This window comes from Staurois parvus, unplaced genomic scaffold (assembly GCF_062004578.1).
Source record: "Staurois parvus isolate SC_StPar_1 unplaced genomic scaffold, SC_StPar_1.0 ptg000618l, whole genome shotgun sequence".
Lineage (NCBI taxonomy): Eukaryota > Metazoa > Chordata > Amphibia > Anura > Ranidae > Staurois > Staurois parvus.
In genome coordinates this window covers 26,440-45,993 of record NW_028318414.1, presented here as the reverse complement: position 1 = coordinate 45,993, position 19,554 = coordinate 26,440, and the positions used below count along the sequence as shown (strand labels likewise).

General features: G+C 39.8%; 1 protein-coding gene across 1 annotated transcript in view; it reads left to right on the top strand.

The window, feature by feature from the left end:
* The window catches only part of LOC149449437 (baculoviral IAP repeat-containing protein 1-like), a 48,975-nt gene that overhangs the window by 3,610 nt on the left and 25,811 nt on the right, over positions 1 to 19,554 (top strand). The window contains exon 2 of the mRNA XM_089693204.1: positions 14,437 to 15,026. Coding sequence (XP_089549330.1) covers positions 14,474 to 15,026 — 553 coding nt within the window. The 5' untranslated portion in view covers positions 14,437 to 14,473. The remainder of the gene's footprint in view (positions 1 to 14,436; positions 15,027 to 19,554) is intronic.

The following is a 19,554-nucleotide window of genomic DNA, read 5'->3' as shown; positions in this document are numbered from 1 at the left end:
CGGCTGTGACCCGGCGACTGACATCCGTGGCCGTGAGCGGCGGGACAGGTAGGGCGGTTGCGCGCCTCGTGCGCGCCCCCTACCTGTTTTGAAAACACGCATTTTAAAACGTGGTTTTGCCCAGCCGTGCTACCCTGCCAGCGTATTTCTACAGTGGCTGGGTGGCATGTGGTTAAATACATTTTAGGCTGACTATGTGGCACAGCGTTTAGAAACAAATAGGACAAGGTGATGCCTTCCTTTTCTGCAAACATTTTATGAGCTATTGCCAGCCTGTAAATGACATTAGTAGTTGATGCTTGGAATAGACTTCCAACAGAGGTATTGAGCCAGTCAACCGTAAATAGCTTCAAACATGCAGGGGACAAGCATATATCTTCACCCAGACAAAAAAGTAAAAAAAAACCAAAAAAACAGAAACAACAACCCCCCCCCCCAAAAAAAAACACAAAAAAAACCAAACCCCCCCCCCAAAAAAAAACAAAAAAAAAATGGACAGATTCGATTGAAAACTTTCTGCCGTCACTTTTCCATGTTTCTATGTAACATCAGCATATGAGGTATGGAAACATACATTGACATAATTCTAGTTGAGGTGCACACCAGCCTCTATTGGCCTTTGATTACAAACATTTGAAGCTCATTTGTGAGGTCAGGCACTGATGTCGGATGAGAAGGCCTGGCTCGCAGTCTCCGGTCTAATTCATCCCAAAGGTGTTCTATCGGATTCAGGTCAGGGCTCTGTGCAGATCAGTTAAGTTCCTCCACCCCAAACTCACACATCCATGTCTTTATGGACCTTGCTTTGTGCACTGGTGCGCAGATATATTGGAACAGGAAGGGGCCATCCCAAAACTGTTCCCACAAAGTTGGGAGCATGAACTTGTCCAAAATGTCTTGGTATGCTGACGCCTTAAGAGTTCCCTTCACTGGAACTAAGGGGCCAAGCCCAACCCCAACCCCTGATAAACAACCCCACACCATAATCCCCCCTCCATCAAACTTTACACTTGGCACAATGCAGTCAGGCAAGTACCGTTCTCCTGATAACCGCCAAACCCAGACACTTCCATCGGATTGCCAGACAGAGAAGCGTGATTCGTCATTCCAAAGAACACGTCTCCACTGCTCTAGAGTCCAGTGGTGGCGTGCTTTATGCCACTGCATTCGGCGCTTTGCATTGCACTTGGTGATGTAAGGCTTGGATGCAGCTGCTCGGCCATGGAAACCCATTCTACGCAGCTCTCTATGCACTGTTGTTGTGCTAATCCGAAGGCCACATGAAGTTTGGAGGTCTTTAGCTATTGACTCTGCAGACAGTTGGCAACTTCTGTGCACTGTGCGCTTCAGCATGCGCTGACCCTCTCTGTCATATTTCTGCTTGCTATGGGGGCATCCGACATGTTACCACGCTTGAATTCAGTGAGCTTCTGAGAGCGACCTATTCTTTCAAAAATGCTTGTAGAAGCAGTCCGCATGCCTAGGTGCTTGATTTTATACACCTGTGGCCATGGAGTTGATTGGAACACCTGAATCCAATGATTTGGAGGGGTGTCCCAATACTTTTGGCAATATAGTGTATATGCTCATATATGGTTTTAAACTGAGGCTTGTACCTACAAAAATCTGGATACTCAGCTCAGGTTTGAATTGGTGTATGTTTTAGAGGTCTGGAACCTACTCATTAGGCAATTGTTAATACTTGTTCATACCATCTATAATTGACTGGTGGTAACAGCAAACATTTCACAGACTTGGTTGTTTAATTTTTGGATAAATAGTTCTCAAACTTGAGGTCAGGTGGGATGGTTAGGGATATAATGTTGTTAAATTGGTAAAGTTTGGTTGTTTTGACTTGTCCATTTCCTTTTTGGAGTATTGTTCTGATTTGTCCACAAGATGGTGCTTATGTTCAGTTTACGCCCTTAGTGGTTGTAAACCTCATATATGAAATATGAACAAAGCAATATCCCTCTATAGTGTGTACTTGTTTCAGTCCAGAGCACCAAGTGACATTTCTCCTTCCTCTGCTATAAGCATGAGTCTCTTCTGTCAAGTTTAGCCTGACACCAAGAGAAAAATGGTGACAAGGGAGGGACCTCCAAGTGATTGACCGCCTCAGCTCTGTTCCTGTGTGAAGGGGATGCATCCCTTCTCTTTAGTCAGCTCTCAGAGCTCTCCTCAGTGATATTACAGCAACTCTCTGCCCCCCTCCTTTTCAGAGCTGAAAGATCCCATGTAAATTCTACAGTTTGAATGGATGTAGGGGAAAGATGGTTGTAGATAAACAGGTACAATTTATGTAGGAGGATGTGTTTAATCTCTATGTATCAACTGTGGCCAGTAACTTCACGTGGAATATGTAAGGGTTTAAAACCACTTTAAATCCCCAAAAAAACACTCTCTTGCACCATGTGATAGTTACAAGTTCTGCCTGATTAAACTCTCATTTTCTATATAGTATTTTATGCCACATTCACATCTCTAATACTGTACCTCCTCCTGACATACATTTCTTGCTAACATGAGTAATGTAAAAATATTGTTGTGGAATGCTAGGGGCTAAACTCCAAGGCAAACTTTCTTTGGTGTTTGACTATTTCCAAATTATCCCACCAATTATTCTCATTCTAGAAACATGCTGGTAAATACTGCTGAATGTCAGGAAATGTAAATTTGCACTTCACTGATCAAATCACCAAAAAAGCCATCATAGCTTGAACATTCTTCATGGTATTTCACCATCTTGTGTTGCGCTCCTTATTAATTAATATCTCTTTAAATGCTTGCAGTGCCAAAATAAATAATAATATATTTCTTAATGATCAAATATAAAAAAGTTGCATAAACATAAATTCATAATTTTCATAAGTTCATATATAATAATAACTTAATATATAAAAAACATATTATTAATCCATATCCGTGATTGTATGATAAATTATAATTAATTGTGAATCATAATTTAGTGAAAAAAATATAAAAATTTAAAAAATGCCGTGAATAAATACTCATATAAAATAAGTGAATTAATTTCTAGTGCAAAAGCATAGTCCCATTAATCAAAGAAATATATATAAAGTGACTCTGTGTCCTAATAATCTTGAATCCGTGACTGATTGTGAATCCGTGACTGTGTTTGTGAATCCTCCAATTAGTGCAGATGTAAGCTCACCTCCTTATATGCCTGCAATTAGGCTATATACACTTTTGGTCCACCTCCTTTGGGACCTGCTTGTTTAAGATTTCTCCTCTTTAAATTATGGAACAGGGATATCCTTTAGTACTGATTATCCTCTCTGGGGTTGATCACTCCTCATGGTGATACAGACCCCTATACTCTCCTCTCCATACGTTTCTCCACATGCAGGAAAAAATGCCAAACATAGTGTTTTATCTTTTTAAAACACTGCTTTATTCCTTCCAAGTAGTACACTCACATATAGTGAAAACGATATGAGGCAATCCAATGTATAGCGTGTCCTCCGCCGACCATTGAGTCATGCACCCGCCGTCTGTATAACGATCCGGCTATCTCCGAGTGACGTTGCAGCCCCACCCCTACGCGTTACGCCACTAGTCACGTGGCTTCATCAGGGGGTATTGATAGAATAGTCACTCTCCCATTGCCGGTCTGTATAGCCATGCACCGCCATTTTATTGTATATTTAACGGGGGCAGCCATTTTTTTGGTGTCAATTTCACTATATTAACACTGTTGCCAATTGATATATTAATAGCACTAACTGCATTACCTCACTCGAAGAGATATATTGTAACATGACTCAGCGGCTTGCCAGGATTCAAACGATCTCTTTTTACATTATACTCGTAATACAGTTTTATTTTTATTATTTGAGAACGATCATACATATTTTAAAAAATAATAAACAACCATCTTATACAAAAATAAATATATGTAACTGGAAACATATATGCATATATATATATATATATATAATATATATATATATATAAATTAAAAATTATGTATCAACAACAAAAGATGTATATAAATCTCCTACAAAGAATATTTATTCAAAAAATATTTTTAAAATTGTAAAAATAAAAATATAGAAATATAAAAAAAGTACTAATTAAAAAATGAAAAAATAAAATAAAAAATATTATATCCCCCATAAATCCATTAATGATGTGCACATCCAATGGGTGTGGATAGAGTTCACCTATACCTATAATACAAATGTACGACTACCATTCAGGTATATCTTGACATCCAAATCATGCACTATATTATATATCAATATCTTGCTATTAACCCCAAACATGCATGATCAGGAATACCAATCACCTGAATGTGTGTTGCTGTAGTGAATGAGAGAGAAGTTCCCCCCTACTGATATCTTTAATACTTCTCCCACATTCACCACATGGCGGTAATAAACCTAAACTAAGGTAACACTACATTCATGAACATGACCATTGTGTATAGTTTAAACATCACTAATAAAGCAAGATAAATCAAATTCCTTGTTTAAACCCCCTGGTGCTAAACTTCCCAACTCGTAGATCCAGAATGACTCTTTTTTACTAATTTCACGCACTAGATTGTCTCCCCTCCAATGTGAATTATGTTTCGTAATACCCCAAAATTCTATTTTCTCTATATCCCCAATACCCCAAATACCCCAAAATTCTATTTTCTCTATATCTTATATATGAACTTATGAAAATTATGAATTTATGTTTATGCAACTTTTTTATATTTGATCATTAAGAAATATATTATTATTTATTTTGGCACTGCAAGCATTTAAAGAGATATTAATTAATAAGGAGCGCAACACAAGATGGTGAAATAATTTATGTACACAGTGGTAGTTATGTGTTGGGTGTTTGCGATCCAGTAATATCAAGGACATATTTTGTCCTGAGTTGTGCTACAAGGTGGATATTTGATAGATACTGCTTGGCTCGCAAGATACATACAGATTCTTCATGGTATTGTATTTCATTCATGTGGTTAAGCGAGTTTTGCAAGGAGATTGATCCAAGAACAGTTCAAGGTAATTGCTCCCACAGCAAGATACAGTACTCTTCCCTAAAGTGCACATTGTAGCAAAGAAAAAATCCATACTGCAAGTACTCTATCCACTTGTAAACACCTTTATTTGAAAACATTAGGTAAAAGAAAGGTGTCCCCTGATAATGCATTTTGACAAATCTTGGTCTTCGTTGTAGTCAAAGGTGTCTGAACCATCTATTTAAAAAATCCTCCCAATTTAATGGAAGAGCATCAGGAAGAAAAAGATGAGAACATCAATGTCTAGGAACCACAGACAGATTAATATTCATTATGCATAGACTAATTAAAATCATAATCCGCTACATTATAAAAAAAATCATTATACATACTAATAAACTCAACATATAGACATCATATAGTTAAATAGTTTTATATATACTTTATTAGCAATGCACTGCCACAGTGTTTGTTGGTGAGTTTACCAGAAAATTGTGGAATTGCTCTGAGGGTACTAGTTTTGACACTGAGTTAACCTCAATTCAAAAATGTTAAATCAACACTGTTATCTTAATTTGACCATAGACAGAGTGAAACCCACTGTCAGCCAAAAGAGTTGGGTTGCATTATTGGAAGAACAAGATTGAAGAGAAGTGAACACCAAAATGACTAGCTATTACAAACCTTAATTTGTCACCGGTTTCTCTGAGAAGTTTAACAAGGTCACTCAAAACAGTGAAGCAGAATTGTTTATTTTCTGCATGCGGATGTCAGCTGTTTGCAAATTATGTGAAGGTTGCTGGTTCTCACGTAGAAAGGCTCCATCTTTGGGGTCCTTAATCCCTCTCAGGCTTTTTGAAGGTAAATGTAATGCCTCCTCAACTTGGTTAACTTTTCAGAGTTCCTGCAGATGTGGTTTTAAAATCTGCGAACCAGGATACCAAAAGGTCCTAACCAAGGCTCTAAACTAGGCATATTTATGGGTCTCCTATTCTGTTTGGATTATATTACTGTAACGCTAGCCCCACAGGAGCTGCTTGGTATGTTGGGTCCTCTGTTCTCTGCCACTCTATAACCCGCTCAGTACCCACCAACACACCTGGTTATAGGTTACTCACACCTGTGTAGCCTAAGAGTTAATAGTCTGCAGCTCTATGAGGTTACACAGAACAGTAGACCACAGGTATCTTAATGCATAAAACAAATAAACAGGACAACAGAATAGCACCTATAGCCATTGACATATGCCACAATAAGGCTAAGTCTATTACACTAATCCACACAGTGTCCATAAAAATAGCATCAACCATGAAAGCATGAATAGCATAAAAGAAACCTTAATGTACTTCTTAGCAATAGATACTCAAACAATGTTCCTGAGTGTATATATACAGCCCCAATAGTAGGTGGATGTATATGTTACTGGCAAAGCAGTACCCATGGAGGTGACTGTAAATCACCTGGATCTTAATTGCCAATGTTAACCAGCTTTCGTTGGGGCATAAAACAAAATATGGTCCGGGAAGCCCATCCATCCAATGCAAGTGTGAAGAGGTGCCACCATGAAAAATAGGGTTGGGTGCAACTAAAAATGCTTTGTTGGGGCCCTTCTGTCAGTGGTGCACATATAGCTGTCCTTTTAACACTGTACACAAAGGATGTCTGATGTGCTGTTAAATAAGGGGCAATCTCAATAAGCATTAACTGTGGTCAACAAGGGGTTAAGCTTGATAATTCTGCTTACCATTCCGGGTACGCAACAGATCAGGTCCAGTCTGCTTAGGAATCGGTTATCCCAGAAGTCCCAGTCTACACGATCGTCCACTCCCGATCAGATTAATATGTACTCTGTATTATGGTTCCCAGGCGTTGGTGTTCCAGGGCATCTTTTCTTGCTGCTCTTCCATCAGTCTGAGAAGGTATATACTGTACTGTATGTGCAAATAAAGGCTCTAAAAGTGAATGGAATACTGGCCTTGAGAGCTGATTCGCACATGTGCAGTGCGTATTGAAAATCATGCTTCACAGCTAATTGACACAATACTTGTCAGCCGTTCAGGTCAGATTTACATCAGGTTCAGGTCAGAATTTTATCCCGTTCACACATGTGGTTTATAAAGAGTTTCGATAGAAGTCAATAGCCTGTAATCCGCACCTGAACCGGACCACACTGCTCAGAAATAATACATGACTGTTTTTTAATCCGCACTGAATCCACACTGCCAGTGCACCGGAAATATGTGAACAGGCTCCATAGGAAGCAATGTTATTTCACATGTCATGCAGATTGGCTGCGGTTCAAACCGCATCCAATCCTCCAATCCACATATATGTTACATAGTTAGTCTGCCTGAAAAAAGACAAAAGTCCATCCAGTTCAACCATAAAAAAAAAAAAATAATCCTACACCCACAGTTGATCCAGAGGAAGACAAAAAACCCAGCAAAGCATGATCCAATTTGCTCCTGCAGGGGAAAGAATTCCTTCCTGATCCCCGAGAGGCAATTGGATATTCCCTTGATCAACTTTACCTATAAATGTTAGTATCCAATTATATTCTGTGTATCTAAGAAAGAATCCAGGCCTTTTTTAAAGCAATCCACTGAGCTGGCCAGAACCAACTCTTGAGGAAGTGCATTCCACATTTTCACAGCTCTTACTGTGAAGAAACCTTTCCGTATTTGGAGATTAAATCTCTTTTCCTCCAGATGTAAAGAGTGCCCCATTGCCCTCTGTGATGACCTCAGGGTGAATAGCTCTACACCGAGTTCACTATATGAACCACTATGTATTTATACATGTTGATCATATCCCTCCTTAATCTCCTCTTCTAAAGAGAGAATAAGTTCAGTTCCTCTAATCTTTCCTCATAGCTGAGCTCCTCCATGCCTCTTATCAGTTTGGTTGCCTTTCTCTGCACTTTCTCCAGTTCCCCAATGTTCTTTTTGTGAATTGGTGCCCAAAACTGAACTGCATATTCCAGATGAGGTCTTACTAATGATTTGTACCGGGGTGATATGATATCTCTCTCTCTGGAGTCTATACCTCTTTTAATACAAGAGAGGATTTTGCATACACTTTATAAATACACTTTAAAGTGGTTGTAAACCCTTACATACTGTATACCCAGTGAATTGACTGGCCTCAGATGATACACAGAGATTAAACATATCCTCCTACATAAGTTGTACCTGTTTATCTGCAGGATTCTCTTTACATCTGTTCTAAGTCCAGAATGTATAAAGTTTGTTTGAGTTGTCAGAAAACAGGGGGCGGGGAGCTGAAGTTACACTACCTTGGTGTCAGGAAAACTTGGCGGAAGTGATTCGTGCTAAATACACTTAGTGCTCTTAATTGAGACAAGTACACACAATAGGAGGATATGTTTTGTTCACATTTCATGTCTAGAGTTTTCAACCACTGTAAGCTCTGCTTCAGGAAGCACTGAATACAGTAGCAGTCTTGCCTAATCATTGCACAATTGGGTGATACTTCCTTTAAGAAAATACATTGCAGAGCAAGCTTGTGTGTTCTATCTTAGGGCTGATTAGTCAACATGTTTTGACCTGCAATTGATTTTTATAAACTAGAATAATCAATTAGTGAAAAAAGTGCAGTGCTAATGGAAAGGAGCAGTATGTTAAACGTACTCAAAAAATTAAATATATATAATACACATACATGGAGTGACTAAAAAATGAAATAGACAAAATAGATAAATGAGAAGCGCTCTGATCGGCGCTATGGGGACATATAAATATATCATCATCGCACTGAAGTGCGCTTGGGGCTATATAAAGGCTTGTGTTTGGCGTCAGTCGGTAAGCAGATTCCTTTTAAAATGTGCATGCACACGAAACGTGTCTGGGAGGAGCCTGTGCATTGACGTTACGCCGCAGTGTCCGCATGATGGTCCGGCGGCCATCTTTGTGAGTGGTTTTATATATATACATATAAATACATGCAATCATCGCACTGAAGTGCACTAATGGTATAATCGAAGTGTTGTGAATAAAGTGACACACTGGAGGAACAGTGCAATGGTGACAAAAAATGGCGACTGTAGTGGAATTAATATACACATAATCAATGTAGACAAATATAGAGTCCAAATACTGAATGAATCGAAATGCTGATCGTGACTTCCAGTGATCAGTGAATCCGTGAAAAAGACCTTTTATATGTACTCACCAGAAGCGCATAAAAAAATGTGCATAACAGCAAATGTAGCACCCTCCTTTGCAGGCAATTCAGGCTATATTCACATCCAGCACAGGCAAGTGGAATCTGAGATGCATCAGTTTAGGGAATATCTCCAGCACAGCAATCGATCCACAAAGGTAAGTAATGGCACAGGTCCTGAAAAAATCAGCTCACAGAAAGAGCCCAGAGAAAAACGGCTAATAGTGTAGTAATTTTATTGAAAATTGAAGATATCCACGTGGAGTAAAACAAATGGTAGTATAAAACCACTCACAAAAATGACCACGGACAAGACGGCATAACGTCAATGCACAGGCTCCTCACAGACGCGTTTCGTGTGCACACACATTTTCAAAGGGATCTGCCTACCCACTGACGCCAAACACAAGCCCTTATATAGCCCCGAGCGCACTTCAGTGCGATGATTGCATATATTTATATGTTACCATAGTGCCGATCAGAGCGCTTCAATGCATTTATCTATCTATTTTGTCTATTTCATTTTTTAGCCACTCCGTGTATCTTTATTATTTATATTTAATCTTTTTGGGTACGTTTAACATACTGCTCCTTTCCATTAGCACTGCACTTTTTTTCACTATTTTCTATTGAGGTTACAAAGGGTGGTCCTTTAGTGCTAGCAGCTCATTCTCCTTTCTCCTATTGCGCTCACTGACATCTTTATATTTTTCTAGATTAATCAATTAGTTTATATCTGTACTATACCTCATCAACACTTTGGTCTCTATTTAAGTAGAGCTCTTGCTCTGTTTTGTTGTGTCCCTGTCTAGGTTTGGTGTGTGTTGTTGCTTTGCAGATCTTCCTTAAGTTTAGCGGGATGACTGCTTCTGACTCTTACCATGAAGGAGGTTCCAGTAAGCAGAGTGGGAAGGACAAATAATGAGTTATGAATATGTATCTGACACAACCAATCCATGAGGTCCTTGAGGTATGTAAGCAGGTGCTTACAGAGTGTATGAGAACACTGTCAGGCTTGATTGTATCCTGTGTTCTTTTATGTAGTAAGTGTACAGGCGCCCAGAGAGCTAGGAAGGGGTTAAAGTGATTTTCCTCTCTTGGGTGTTCATGGTCCTGCCCATTGCCATGGGCACATAAATAGATGGGAAGGGAACTGGGAGGGGGTCCACTGTCTGTACAGAGGATCCTCATGGAAATGGAGGGAAAGGACTGCTGTACATCATGTAATCCTGCTGGAGCATGTGGCCTCCCTATTGGATCACCCTTTTGGGATCTCCCAGGAAAAGACTCTAACAGAAATGGACTTATGCTGAATGGACTCTGCTTTCCTGGAAGTAATACATGGTGTAAATGCTGTATATCATGTCTTTTGAGAGAGTGTGCTTTATGGAACTGTACTTGTGCAAAGCTTCAATTAAGTTTAAGTTAAAGTGCCTAGTCTGAAGTCCATCCAAAGGGGTACATTAAGGTACATGGTGTATCTAAAGGACAGTGCCTGTAACACTCAAGGGGATCAAGAGGAGGAGACAGAGAGACACCATGGAAGGGTTAACCATGCAGAGGAGGGGGAAGAGGAAATGGTCATCTGGCCGTTGTCATGAGTAACCAGAACTGGTGGGAATGCTACAGCAGCCAGGCAGAGGGAGAGTCATACCAGGCATGGGTGACGGTGTCCTCTGGTTAGTGAGGGGGTTAGTGTTCTGATCCCTTCCCTAGCGGTCGATGCCCCTAGTGTATCCGTGCCACAGAAAATCTATAAACCTAGATTGGGTACTGGAGAGATCCAAGGGTTAACATGTCTACATTGTCACTGGAAGTGAGGTGGCAGTTAAAGCTAGGCTGGTGGAGTGGGACACAGGCTCCATGGTCTCCCCTTCAAAATGCTGCATTCAAGAAGATAAGGTGTACAGTGTCATGGGAAGGGTGTTTCATAGTAAAAGAGCCTCAATTCAATGTGTATCTGTGCAAGGTAAACGGCCACTTTGTACGAAGTACCGTCTTAATGCTGATTCTCGTATGACGCAGCCCCCGCCTATTTCCTGGACATTAGCGAGCATATCCATGAAGGATCCCCACATCGAGTGAGTAGGTATGGTATGGGAGATGATAAATATTTGAGTCACCTTTCCATACCAATTATCTCCCCTCCTGGACAGGATGTATGTTTAGAATGTCTCTTCTTCTGGGTCTTGCCTCAGCCTGGGGCATGTGCTGTAAGCCCCAAATTCTTACCTAGCGCTGGGTTGAATTCTTGAAGGAACCTGGGGTGAAAAGGAATCTTTTGGCTAAAAATTATCACAGAGAAGCTGGTTAAAGATGTTAGAGCTGCTGTCTGGGCCTTGTGAAAAGGATTCATCACCCACAAATCAAGGTATCAAGGGACACATTGATTAGATAGAGATCCACTGTAATTTAGGAAGAGACTATACCAGCACTTACAGGGTCAGTAATCACCAAGAGGCTGCTTTTAAAGGGCCTACTACTGCTACTTATGCTCACTGCCAGTCTTGGTCTTGAAGAAGGAGTTGATCTGGGCATGCTCCGAAATGCATCACCGCCCCATTTCTGACGTCACGGTGTGTGTTCCACGGTGGTTCCGACACTGCAGCGACCATCTTGGCCTGCGCTCCTACCTCCCCTTACAGCTGCTGGTCAGCCACAGAGAGGCGATACAGTGACAGAAGCCATGGAGAGATTTACTAATGATGAGGCTGTTATATACTACAATCTTTTGAGTGTTTTAAACCGTTACTGTATAATAAATCGCTGTTGACTACTGCACTTAGAAGCACCTTCCTATTTTATCTTGTATACCAGAGCCTGCTTCTACTTGCAGAAATGCTGCCTCAGTGCAATTACAGCCCACCACATCGGTCTCTGTCCCCTACATAAGTAGGTCCGACTGCATGGATGTGCCCTCTGACAATACACTCTCTCATGCTGTCCCTGCTGTAAAAGCCTGCGGCTGGGTGAAAAGGCTGACTACGGACAGAACATTAACAAGGTGCAAGGGCTGACTGAATGTTTTTGAGAACCCGTTAGGGGGCTCTTTGTTAATCATGACATGACCTAAGTTAATTTAGTGGCTTGGACAATGTTTTGTATGCTTCATGCTATGGACTTCTCCTGCATTGAATCTGTGTTTGTGGCATTGCTGAATAATAGTGCAGGACAAACCTGCTTAGACTGTTCTTGGTGCCCCTGTCCTGTGCATGATTTACTGCTCCTACCAGTTGGAGCCACCCCCGTATTACAGCACTGGACCAATAGCACTGTTGAAGGGGAGTCCAATTCCCTATGTGATCTTCTCTATTGACTTTTAGCTGTCATAGGGCTTTCCTTCGCTCTCAGCATCGGAACAAATCAATGGGAGAGCTAAAGTAAGCTGTTGACACCGATGCTTACAATGTATGTCAATACATTATGTCAGTGGAGGTCTGCATTAAAGTGAACCTGTTGCTTTATGCTGCATAGGCAAAGCTTATGTTTACTTTAATATATGACACAGGCAAACCCACTGGGGTTTATTTACTAAAGCTGGAGAGTCCAAAATCAGACTCACTTCTGCATAGAAACCAATCAGCTTCCAGGTTTCATTGCCAAAGCTTCATTGAACAAGCTGAGGTTAGAAGCTGATTGGTTTCTATGCAGAAGGGAGTCTGATTTTGGACTCTCCAGCTTTAGTAAATAAACCCCACTGTGTCTGAATACTAAAAGGCAAAGCAGATTAGAGAGTAGGAGCTTCAGGATATTCCTATTTATGTAATCAGGAACACAAAACATACCAGAAGGCAACACCAGAGTAATTATAATGGAAAGAAGATATCAAGGTAAATGGAGCCCATCAATGCTTGCTGACTATTGCTGGACAGTTGTAAGAGATAGCCCTTTCCTCGAATACAAGAGAAAAGCCAAGAGAAGCAAAACCGACACAAACTGAAGACAAAACTAGTGAGAATCCTAAGTATTAAAATGATTCAACTTAGCTTATGGCTATAATTTTTCTTGGTAATCCTATGCAATATATTATGCCATTTAGGCTTTGTTATGTAGTCAATATCACTTGCTTTATATTTGTGGAAAGACATCTATCTATATAATTATTGTGCATTATGTAGTCATTACGCCTATAGTAGAAAACTTTCCGTTTACAGAAAAACTAGAGCCAATTGACAAATTTCATTGTTATATTTGAACTCAGAATGTGAAATTCATTAAGAAATGGATCCTTTTGTTTCCAAAACTGGCAAAAAATAAAACTTTGTTGAACAGTGTTATTAAACAGTCTATGGTACTGACTGTGGTAGCAGCAACAGTGTAGTACCTTATTTAGAGATCATTAGATGTAACCAGATTGCTGCAGGGAATTGAGAATGCCACAGGGCAAACACTTGACCACATAAGTCAGGGAGAACATATTATTAAAGCTGGGTAGAAACAAGCCTAAAATAATAAAAAAATATACACTTCCAGCGTATTGGAATGCACTCCGTTCCGAGGAGCGCTTAGTCCAACGGCTTCCACACACACAAATAAGGCTGAGTACACCAGGTGTCGGGATTAGGCACTTTATTTGTGAGTGATTTTCTATATATTTATTCTACAATAAAATACAAAACGGTTTTACACTATGGGATTCCCCTTCCTATTCTGTTTGTGATATGTCCATCCCGAACTTGCGGTAATCTGGAGAAAATCAACTTCAGTGGCAAATGCTCCACAAGCTTTATAGACCACTCTAGAAATAGATGGTCATCGGCTAAGGGTGAGTTTTAGTCCATGTGGGGCACCTTTGAGCACTGTGGAGCACTTTTAATTATTTGAACAAGATAAGCACATCAATTAAGTTAGAATATAAGCACAGGCATTCATTTCACTATTTGGGACTTTAAAAATGAAAAATGATGTTGTTAATCACTGAGATGGTATAATGTTTGAGTCATAGTTTTTTTTAATTTTTAGAAATATGAAATATACACATGTTATATGTATAATTTAGATTCGCAGTCCATATATATTTTTATTATTTTATATATTGTGGTAGCATTGCACACTTTTTTGGGACTACTGCAATAGCTTTAATTTTAGTTTTGTACTAAATTGTATGTATTGCACATCCACAAGTGCATGAGCACTATTTTTAAATAATTAAAAACAAGCCTAAATTCCTACTTCTTTAAAACGTGATTGGGACACTCAATTTTTTCATTAAAGGTTGTGATTAATAATAATTTTCCATGACATATAATATTTTCTTCCTTTTGTTACAGAGATATTTGGAAACAAATATACTCATTTTCTGAAAACATGGACCTTACACAGATATTGGAGTATGACCCATCTTTAAAACTCGCATTCCCACCATCCTTGGAGCATGTAGACTGGGGCAAAGCTTTCCATAGAGCAGAAGAAAAGGCAAGGAAGATACGGGAGCAGCTACCCAGAGGGCCCAATTACTCGATGAGAAGTGAAGCAAAAAGATTGAGGAGTTTCTTTACTCTGTACCAGCCTTTGTCAACTTGGTGTCCGAAAGAGTTGGCTTCTGCAGGATTCTTCTGTACAGAATTGGAAAGCAGTGTTCAATGCTTCTGCTGTGGGCTAGTCCTTTGCAAAACTTCTATACCTTACACTCCCATAGAAAGGCATAGACATTTCAATCCTAACTGTGAATTTGTTATAGGAGGTGACAGTGGGAATATTTTAAAGTATGAAGTTCATCCAAGGCCTGTAGAATTTGCACAGAATGATTGTAAGGAATCAATGAAAGGTGAACAGGCCAGGCTACAATCTTTTTCCTGTTGGCCACCCTATGCCCTAATTGATCCTTCTGTCCTGGTACAGGCTGGATTCTTCTTCACAGGTATTTTATTATCAATAAACGTTTAAAAATATGTTTTCATCAACACTTTTTCAAGAGAAGATCATTCAAATCAACAGCACTGGTAGAAAGTTTAAAGCTGGACTCCAGGCACACATCTAAATACACAGATAAAATAAATATATGCAGGCAGCGCATCTGATTTTCTCTTTTGCAGTTAAGTATCACTTAAAGTGCTCGTAAAGGCTGTAAAAAAAAAAATAAATCTTCTCTCTGCAAGACAATGAGCTAGTATGCATTGCATGCTAGTACATTATGAAAGACTTACCTAAAACAAAGCCCTCCAGCGGCACACTGTTACCACTGACAGGGCTTCCATCTTCACCTTCCTTCTGGGTTTGCGGGCTTGAATGGCTGAGCCACGATGACATCACTACCGCACATGGGAGCCACGATTGCAGCACAGGGCTCTAAAGGCTACTCAGTATGCCGTCCCTTCAGAGTACAGTGCACATGTGCTGATGACATCAACAGCTGCAGAGATAGTGAATATCTCCTAAACAGTGCACATTTGGGAGATACTCCTTGTACCTACAGGTAAGCTTTATTATGAGCTTTCTTGTAGGTACAAGTTACCAAGCAATGTTTATTCCCGCTTTAAAAGTATTCTCCTTCCTCAAATGATGAGCTGATCTCTCTGTCACTCTGAACTCTTCTGCTCTCAGCATGTCCCTTGTTAGCACCTAAACACTGACTGGCTGCTTTGCTGCTACCCCTTCTCCCCAGTCAGTTCTGCTGTACAGACATCTGCATCAGGCTCATACCAGGTCTATTTCAGGTTCTTACAGTACACTGCATTTAAAAAAAATGGTAATTATGTATTAATGAAAACACAGTTACAGTACATTATGTTTGTGTGTGTTGTGTGTTTATTTGCCACTTGTGTGTTTTATGTGTCCACTTTAAAGTAAAAAAAAGGGGATATTTCTAATTCTTCGGAGATACTGGTAATGAAGATATAGGGGTTAATTTACTAAAGCCAAATAGAGTGTGCACTTTTTAAGGGCAGCTGCTCCAGACCTTAGTAAATGGGGTAAATCTTCATTTTACAAAGGATACCCAATCAAAACCAAGGAAAAAAAACAGCATTTTGCTTGCACATGATTGGATGATGGAAGTCAACAGAGCTTCCCCTTATTAACTAAGTTCTACAGCAACCGCACTTGCAAAGTGCACAGTCTATTTGCTTTTAGTAAATCAACCCCAATGTATTTTATATTTACCACTTGCAATCTATAGGCAATAAGACCTTGTTAACTTTAAGGGCTTGTTTACACTTGCTTCAAAATATGGCACTGGACACCTTTTTTTTTCAAAGCACTCTGAATGCCAGTCAAAGCTCTGGTCACGGTTAGCGGATAGCTTACAGTCCTGTTTACACATTGCAATTGCTTTGCTTCAAAAATTATACTCCATGTCGCTTTAGTGATGCTTCAAAGCGTCTTCAAAGCCTCAACAGAAGTCTTTGACAAAGCTCGCTTACAGCACCTGCAGCTTTTAAGAGGCTTTTATTCAACTTTAGCTGCACTTTGTTTTGGAGGTATTGCAGATATGAGATATTAACACACAAACACAGGGCATCTGCAAAACTTTATTAAAACTTTAAAAAAGTACCACTGAAGCATCATTGAAGCATCGCAGAAGCATCAAAAGCACATAAGAAAAAGCATGTTGAATCGGTAGACGCTTTAATGTGTGTTACAATCAAAGCAAGTGTAAATGAATCCTAACAGTTTTTTGTATGCTTTTAGCAGCTGTTTTGTTGATACATACCTGAACAATAGTATAGAAAAGATTACACAAACTGCAGAATGACTAGCAGTCTCACTAACATGGTGTGTCCAGCATGGGCAGTCTTTGTAACATGACAGTGTCTAAAACATAGTTACATAGTTAGGCTAAAAAAAAGACAAAAGTCCATCCAGTTCAACCATATAAAAAAAAAATTACAATCCCACACCAACACTTGATCCAGGTGAAAGCAAAAAAAAACCCAGCAAAGCATGATCCTATTTGCTCCTGCAGGGGAAATAATTCCTTCCTGATCCCCCCGAAAGGCAATCAGATATTCCCTGGATCAACTTCACCTATAAATGCTAGTAACCAGTCATATTCTGTGTATCCAAGAAATAATCCAGGCCTTTTTTAAAGCAATCCACTGAGCTGGCCAGAACCAACTCTTGAGGGAGTTTATTCCATATTTTCACAGCTCTTACTGTGAAGAAACCTTTCTGTATTTGAAGATTAAATCTCTTTTCCTCCAGACGTAAAGAGTGCCCCCTTGTCCTCTGTGATGACCTCAGGGTGAATAGCTCTACACCTAGTTCACTATATGAACCACTGATGTATTTATACGTTGATCATATACCCCCTTTATCTCATCTTCTCAAGAGAGAATAAATTCAGTTCCTCTAATATTTCCTTATAGCTGATCTCCTCCATGCATCTTATCAGTGTGGTTGCCCTTCTCTGTACTTTCTCCAGTTCCCCAATGTTCTTTTTGTGAATTGGTGCCCAAAACTGAACTGCATATTCCAGATGAGGTGTTACTAATGATTTGTACCGGGGTAATATGATATCTCTCTCTGGAGTCTATACCTCTTTTAATACAAGAGAGGATTTTGCTCGCTTTAGAAGCCACAACTTGGCATTGCATGCCATTATTAAGCTTGTGATCTACCAGAACTCCCGGATCCTTCTCCACCATTGATTCCCCCAGTTGTACCCCCCCCAGTATGTATGATGCATGCATATTCTTAGCCCCCAAGTGCATAACCTTACATTTATCAACAATAAACCTCATTTGCCACATAGTTGCCCAATTAAACAATGCATTGAGGTCGGCTTGTAAATTGAAGACATTCTGTAAGGATGATATTTCACTGCACAGCTTGGTGTCATCTGCAAAGACTGAAATGGTATTTTTAATCCCAGACCCTATATTGTTTATAAATACAGTAAAAAGTAAGGGTCCCAACACTGAACCTTGGGGTACACCATTTACAACCTTAACCATTTAAAGTATTAATCATTAACCACTACTCTCTGAATACGATCTTTTAGCCAGTTTTTCTATCAATTTACATACAGATTTTCCAAGTCTGTAGACTTTACCTTACACATTAGCCGTGTGTGGGGAACTGTGTCAAATGCTTTTGCAAAATCCAAGTATACCACGTCCACAGCCACCCTCCTGTCCAAGATTTTGCTCACCTTCTCATAAAAAGAAATCAGATTTGTTTGACAACTTCTGTCTTTCATGAATCCATGCTGTCTGTTGCTAAAAATATTTTTTCCAGCAAGAACTCTTCTATGTGGTCTTTTATTAAACTCTCCAGTATCTTCCCAACTATAGAAGTTAAACTAACTTGTCTATAATTACTTGGTAAAGATATTGACCCCTTTTTAAATATAGGCACCACAATGGCCTTACGCCAATCCAGTGGTACTATGCCAGTCATTAAAGAGTCCCTAAGAATGAGAAACAATGGCTTTGAAATGACAGAGCTCAATTCTATAAAGACCCGTGGGTGTATGCCATCTGGTCCAGGTGTTTTATTCACTTTTATTCTGTCTAAATATTTCTGGTTCATATCAATTGTGAGCCAATGTGGATCATCTGGCGCTGTGTCAATACCATGCCCATTATGGGCAAGAGCTCCCCAACATAACCCAGTGGTAAATATAACATAAGCACCATAAATAGTCTCTATGACATTGTGAATTTAAATCAACACGACATAAAAAATATGTGCTTCAACCATGTGTGAGCAGGCGGCAGAGATCACAATGTGAACTGTAAAACATTCCAAAAAGGCCCAGTGGGTGCACACAGCCATCCAGTGCCACTTACAGGATACACAGCAGTGGTTCTGTAACTTGAAATTATGCAGACAGCTTCTGTAACGAGGAGCAGGAATGAAGCCTGGCCAGTCCAACTCAACTGGGAGGCTTCCCAAGTGGAGATAGTGCAGAACATTTCCTTGTTGCTTAGTGCGGTCCCTGACAAACAGGGAACCTTGCTCTACACTAACCATTCTTATAATGCATGCCAAGTCAGGGAGTCAGAGGCTTAAATAAGCTCTGCCCTCACCCAAGATGGCTGCAAAGGTCACAAGGTCCTCAGCATCCAATTAGACAGCAATTCTTTTGGTGACCGCATGAAGTCATAGGGGAACTAAGTCCCTACAACGTCCTTCACCTGCTGAATTGCTGCTTTAGTTAAGCACAACCTACAGTGGGGAGTACGGACTGCACCTGCCTACACATGGGATATCTGGCAAACAAGGAAAATCATGACAAGGTAATCTGTACAAAAAAGTGTCCTTATTGATTGTGGACTTTTTTGTAGCACAAATTATTTATGGTGTGCTGATTTAAAGTATGAGTACCATAAAGGGAGTTATTTACTAAAAATGGAGCAGACAGAATCTGGTGCAGCTCTGCATAGAAACCAATCAGGTTCTAGGTTTTATTGTTAAAGCTTAACCGAACAAGCGGAAGTTAGGAG